The sequence below is a fragment of the Bubalus kerabau genome, chromosome 8 (genome assembly GCF_029407905.1).
Source record: "Bubalus kerabau isolate K-KA32 ecotype Philippines breed swamp buffalo chromosome 8, PCC_UOA_SB_1v2, whole genome shotgun sequence".
Taxonomy (NCBI): domain Eukaryota; kingdom Metazoa; phylum Chordata; class Mammalia; order Artiodactyla; family Bovidae; genus Bubalus; species Bubalus kerabau.
This window is the reverse complement of record NC_073631.1, coordinates 108,948,129-108,954,213: the sequence shown is the minus strand read 5'-3', so window position 1 is coordinate 108,954,213 and position 6,085 is coordinate 108,948,129. Positions and strand designations below refer to the sequence as shown.

The following is a 6,085-nucleotide window of genomic DNA, read 5'->3' as shown; positions in this document are numbered from 1 at the left end:
GCTCAAACAGGACCGCTTACGCTTGGTTACAAAGTTCCCTGTGTCATGGGAAGGGACATGACCCAGATGAAGGGAGAGAAGTGTGTCTGGACAGAGAGGGCAGGGGACCTGAGTCCAAGGCAGCATAGGAGGAAAGACCCGCCCCTCTGGTGGGCAAGAGCAGGGAGCACTTGAAAGCTAGGTTGCCAGAGAAACTTCCAGAGAGACAGCAATGAGGTTCTGGGAGAGACAAGAGGGTCTAGATATATCTGATTTACTAATATTCTTCCCTTCGGGAGGTCTTAAGCTGATGAGGAAGAGTCAGAACTAGTCACAACTGGATACAGTCCGAACTGTATCCAGGGAGGATGCAGAGGAAAGACAGAGACTGATGGTGGACACGTGTGTCTGAGTCCCTGGGGTCAAATCCAGGCCTGTCCAGGTCACACATCAGGGTCACAGTGCTGGCACGTGGTCCCCAGGGCTTTAGGTTCCCAGTGCTAGGATCCTGCATGTAGGCCCTTGTCTTTTTCAACAGAGAGCAGGTGACCCTGCAGCTCCATGGAGTAACTGCTGGCACTGAAATATACAACTGTCTGGGAGCATTTGGCAGACTCCAGCATGAGAGGAGAGTTCTCTGTGTTTGATCTAGTGATGCTGTACCCGTGGGGCATGTCTCCTGGCTCGCTAGTGTGCACACCAGCTGAGTAATGGATCAGCCTCAGCCCATGTCCCAGGTCTTGTCGGTACCAGTACATGAGGTCATGACCCAGATCCTGAGTACATTTCAGTGTCATGCTCAGTCCTCTCCTCACGACCTGGAATCTGGGGTCCTGAGTGACCCCAGCATGGACCGCCCCTGTGGAGAAGGAGGACCGATGCTGCAGTCACAGAGGACAGGCTTAGTGCTGGCACCCGGAAGGGGACTCTGCTCCCAGGACTCACCTGCCTGCAGGAGACAGAAGACCACACAGCCCAGGAGGCAGGGGCTCATGGCGGGGGCAGGGCAGGCGGAGGGCCTTCTGAGGTGTGTGTGGATGAGAGGGGAGAGGGGCTCTCCAGGGAGTCCTTCTGAGATGTCACTGTCCCTCCAGGTCCCAGAGCCAACTTGTCACTCAGGGGCCACGCCCCTTCCCCCAGAGGCTCAAATCAGAAATGAACCTGAGTGAACATTTCACAGCAGGGAGACCCATCCGGCTTAATGGGCATCAGCCTCACAATTGTTGTAACCCATCTGTAAACAGTGTGCAGTTTTATCTATACTTCATTGCGAAGTTAATCTTCATAAATGTGTATATTACTTTAATTCATCTACATATTTCTATAGCTCTGCATCTTTGGAAATTCCCTCTAGCTTCCTGCTCTCCTTTATGATATGTGTCCCAGTAGGACTTCAAGGCCCATTTCTGCTTTAATTGATCACAGCCCTGAGAATGGCCCTCCACCTACCATGTTTCTCCAGGTATCTGCTCCCAACCTCATTGAAGGCTCATCAACATTTGAGGAATTGTTTGGATCTGTTCTTATCAACTCACTGACAGACAGTCCACCTGCCAAAGGCAGGTACAACTCCTTCATGTTCACAGGAGCCCCCGCTTCCCATGTCGGGAGAGGCCTCAGGCCTGTGACCCACCTTTCTGGGTGGAGAGAAGCTGGTTGCCCAGCACAGGACGACGGATTGGCAGAATGTAATGCAGACTTAGGAGCACCATGGTGAGACGTGGCACCAGGGTAAGTGAAAAGTGCTCTTTTTTATTTGAGACATTCTTTTCATGGGAATACCTCCTTGTGATGCGTGGCTGCCATTCATTGAGTTCATATCACAGAGCCCCAAACTGTATCTTGTTACACATAACACAACGCATATATGTAACTTGCTCTGTATGGAGATGGTTCCATGAGGAAAGGGACCACAGGTGTTGAAAAGAAACTTGAGCTGCAATCCTAGCTGTAACAGTCATGAGGTATGAGATCTGGGCAATTCACATCCCCTCAGATATATAAACAGTTAAAATAATACTTACCTTGCATGATCTTAGTGAGCATTACAACATATCAAGAAATGAATGTCTGGGAAAATCTATTGCTCTAGCAGAGACTGGGCTTGGCACACTGGCAGCCAACATGCTCACCACCACTTCCTGAGCTGGGGCAGGAGAGTTTTTGTCCCAAAGGCACCCTATCATGCAGGGCTGTGTCTTGGCTGCTGGCACAGAGATACACAGCTGAGTCCGTCAGCTCCAAGGAAGTCAAGTTCAGCTCAGAGCTAGAGTCACTGAACTGTTTTCCTGAGAATCGATCTGATAGGTTTCCTTTCTCATTCTGTTGCCTGTTGAAATACTGAATGAGGAATTGGGGGCCCTGGCCCAGGACTTGTTGGTACCAGTACACAGAGCGGTGTCCAGATGCAGGGGAACATCTCAGAATCGCTTGCTGCTTTCTTGGTTTGATCAGGTATTTGGGGGTCTGGTTGACCCCAGAATCCACCAGGCCTGTTGGGGAGGAGACAGAAGGAAGTTGAGGGAAGAGCACAGGGAAGCCTCCTGCTGCAGCCCTCATTGCCAGGCTTCTATCTCAGGAAGGCAAAGACATCTCAGAAGCTCCCACACTGTGTCCAGGACTCACCTGCTCCCAGAAGGCAGAGAGTCACACAGCAGAGGAGCCTGGAGCCCATGGCAGCATCAGGAACCCAAGACTGCTGCTGGCTGGGGCAGGGCTCCTTGGGTGTGTGGTATAAAGTGCTGACCCTCCTGCTTCCTTGATTGGAGCATTTGCCTATGACGTCACTGCTCTGTGTCTCTGCATGCTGCCCTTGTCCAATCTGGACCCCTTACCAATATGCAGGGCCAGCTCCTCTGTGCCCTTGCCTGTGCTGCACAGCCCCTCAGCAAAGGGTGGGTTTGAAGTGTGCACTCTCCCTATGTCTCCATATGTCTACAATACGGCTTGTTCTCCCCTCTCTGCTCCTTCCTGACACTCGTCACCAAGCCCTCTGCAGCTGCCCGGACCCCTCACCCTCCACTTCCCATGCAGCACCCCCTGAGTACATCCCGAAGCTCCAGGTACGTCCCCACTTCCTTGGCACCGAGGAGCCTGTGCTGGCTCCATGTGTCCCAGGATCTCTCAGGGAACTCAAGCCTGTTCCCTGACACAGGCATGCAGTTAAGGTTCCCTAAAGCTCCCTCTGCTGGGTGACGCTCACCCCTCCCAGCTCACCTGGTTGCATGGGCCACAGTGCCTCCTACTTGCCAGTGGTTCACAGTCTCATGGATTTACGTCCTCTGTCTAAAGCAAGGGTACAGAAACCCCATAGCCTTAATACACACTCACACACACACACACACTCACACACACACTCACATTCTACTGTTCTACTGCCTTCCCATCCTGGCTGAATTAGGGTTCATCTTCAAATCTACTCTTAGCCTCTGGAAGTTGAAGACTCAATGGTCCAACATTGTTACTAAGAAGGAAAGAATCGCTGCACCACTGCAGTGATGGTACTTAGCCAAGATGGAAATAATCGCCATAAAAGAAACACTCTGAGGATCTCACGTGACTCTGCCTGGAGACCTGTATTCCATACCTACCTCTGATGAATCGGATACATGTATTTCCAGATGTCTTGTATAAATTAAGCATTTCCAAATTCTAGTTGATACATTTTGTAAAGAGGTTTTATATATACGAACTCATATATTTCTGCACTTATGAAATCTTGATGTAATGGGGCAATGGAAGATATATTTTGACTTTGAGAAGATTTTGATGAGGGAGGTGGTGCCAAGCTGGCCGAGGTTAGGTGAGATGCTGAGGAAGTCAGGGGCGGGAGGATGTACATAGAAAGCCAGTCTCTCCTTCAGATGGACTCACATGAGATTTGGATAATTGATAATTAACTGAAGCTGATTTCTCTTTGATGACTCCAGACAACTTGCTCAAAGCAGACCATGTGGAGAGGGCACTTTAAAGGCTTCCCTGTGACTTGGGAAGGGACATGACCTGGATGAGGGAGGAGCAGCATGGGTGTGGTAGAGGGGGCCAGGGAGGTGAGGACAGGATGTCCTGTCCACCCAAGAAAGGTGGGCAAGAGCAGAGACCACATGAGAGCCAGTCGGGGAGAACCTTCCAGAGAGAAGCATTGAAGTGAGACAAGGTGATCTGTTTTTATCTAATTTACCAGCAACCTTCCGTCCTGGAGGTCTCAGGCTCAGGTGATGACTAGCAGTCAGAGCTGGAGAAACATCTTCTTGGTTCACAGGGAGGATGCAGGGGAAAGACAGACATGGATGGTGGACATATGTCTCGGAGTCCCTGAGTGAAGTTTGGGTCAGCCTAGTCCATACACCTAGGGTCACACTGCAGGCACATGGCTAACCAAGCCCTGAGGCTCCCGGTTCTAGGAGCTTTCACTTGGACCCCCTGTCTTTTTGCACAGAGAGGAGGTGGCCATGCAGCACCGTGGAGTAACTGCTGGCACAGAAGTACACAGATGTCTGGGAGCGGTTGGCAGACTCCAGCATGAGAGAGAAGTTCTCTGTGCTTGATCTGGAGACTCTGTACCCGTTGGGCACGTCTCCTTTCTCTGTGGTGGGAGGCCCAGCTGAATAATAGATCAGCCTCAGCCCGTGTCCCAGGTCTTGTGGGTACCAGTACATATAGTTATGATGCAGATCCTGAGTACATGTCAGTGTCGTGCCCTGTCCTCCCCTCACGACCTGGAATCTGGGGTCCTGAGTGACACCAGCATGGACCGCCCCTGTGGAGGAGGAGGACGGATGCTGCAGTCACAGAGGACAGGCTTAGTGCTGGCACCCCGAAGGGGACCCTGCCCCCAGGACCCACCTGCCTGCAGGAGACAGAAGACCACACAGCCCAGGAGGCAGGGGCTCATGGCGGGGCAGGGGCAGGTGGAGGGCCCTCTGGTCTGAGTGTGGATGAGAGGGCGAGGGGCTCTCCAGGGAGTCCTTCTGAGATGTCACTGTCCCTGCCAGGCCCCAGAGACAACCTGTCACATGGCGGCCACGCCCCTTCCCCTAGAGGCTCAAATCAAAGTGATTAGAACAGGGAGATGGCTTGGACAGATTGCGTGGACATGGTCTGAACAGCCGTAAGTCTTACAAAGTGCTGTAACCTTTCCTTAGAGTAGTTTGTACCTTTTATGTATGTTTTACTCCAGAGATAATTCCTTAATTTGTATATTAGCTTATTTGTCTACATATTTCTGTAGTTTTGAATCTCAGAGGAAATCCTTAGGGCTTCCTGCTGTCCTTTATGCCCCATGCATCCCGAATACTCCCTCAAGTGTGGTTTCCTCTTTGCTCAACTGACCTAGTCCTGCTCCTGTCCTCTCACCTACAGTGATTCTTTGGGGTCTGGTTCCTTAACTGCAGGGCAGACTCATCACTATTTGAGAAATCACTTGGCTCTATTTCTTCTCAGTTCACTAACATACAGCTGCTGCTGCTGCTGCTACTAAGTTGCTTCAGTCGTGTCCGAGTCTGTGGGACGGCATAGACGGCAGCCCACCAGGACACCTGTCAAATGCAGGTACAGCGGCTTCATGTTTGCCAAAGTATGTGCTTCCCGAGTCTGAGGGCGCAGGGAGGGGACACAGCAAGTAGAACCACCGCAGCCCTACGACAGAACTTTCTTTGTGGCCAGAAGCTGGTTGCTCAACGCGGATGACATTTTTAAACAAAGGAACATATATATGAGAGGGATTTGGGGAGAAGTGCCGGACTCCAGGATAAATGAAAAGTGCTCTGACTTTATGTGAGACATCCACCCCATGGGAATACTTCCTTGTGAAGCATGACTGCCAGTAATAAATTGATATCCTGGAGCCCTAGAGTGTACCTTGTTGCACAAACCTCACACTCAAAAGGACCCTGTACTTAGAGCGACGCTCTGCTGTTGGGATCTTCAAATTCTCAATAGTCTTTGAACCATGGACTCTGCAAATTATGTGCCAGATCCTGGTTTCACGATTTTAGACCTGCTGTGCCCTCCTGATGGTTGGTTTCCCTTTAGCCTGACCACACGTCTAATGTCTGGGTGACTAAGTACTCCTGGTCCTGGGACAGAAAGACACTGAAACTAAAGT

The 6,085-nt window shown here is 51.1% G+C and overlaps 3 gene segments (V, D, J or C); all 3 read right to left on the bottom strand.

Moving 5' to 3' along the window:
- Positions 1-479: 479 nt before the first annotated feature.
- Positions 480-973, bottom strand: LOC129658686 (T cell receptor beta variable 6-5-like). The segment is given in 2 exon segments: positions 480-838; positions 925-973. Coding segments are annotated over 2 exon segments (408 nt in total).
- A 1,094-nt stretch (positions 974-2,067) lies between these two features.
- Positions 2,068-2,683, bottom strand: LOC129658390 (T cell receptor beta variable 5-1-like). The segment is given in 2 exon segments: positions 2,068-2,471; positions 2,605-2,683. Coding segments are annotated over 2 exon segments (453 nt in total).
- A 1,705-nt stretch (positions 2,684-4,388) lies between these two features.
- Positions 4,389-4,873, bottom strand: LOC129658389 (T cell receptor beta variable 6-6-like). The segment is given in 2 exon segments: positions 4,389-4,738; positions 4,825-4,873. Coding segments are annotated over 2 exon segments (399 nt in total).
- Positions 4,874-6,085: the final 1,212 nt, after the last annotated feature.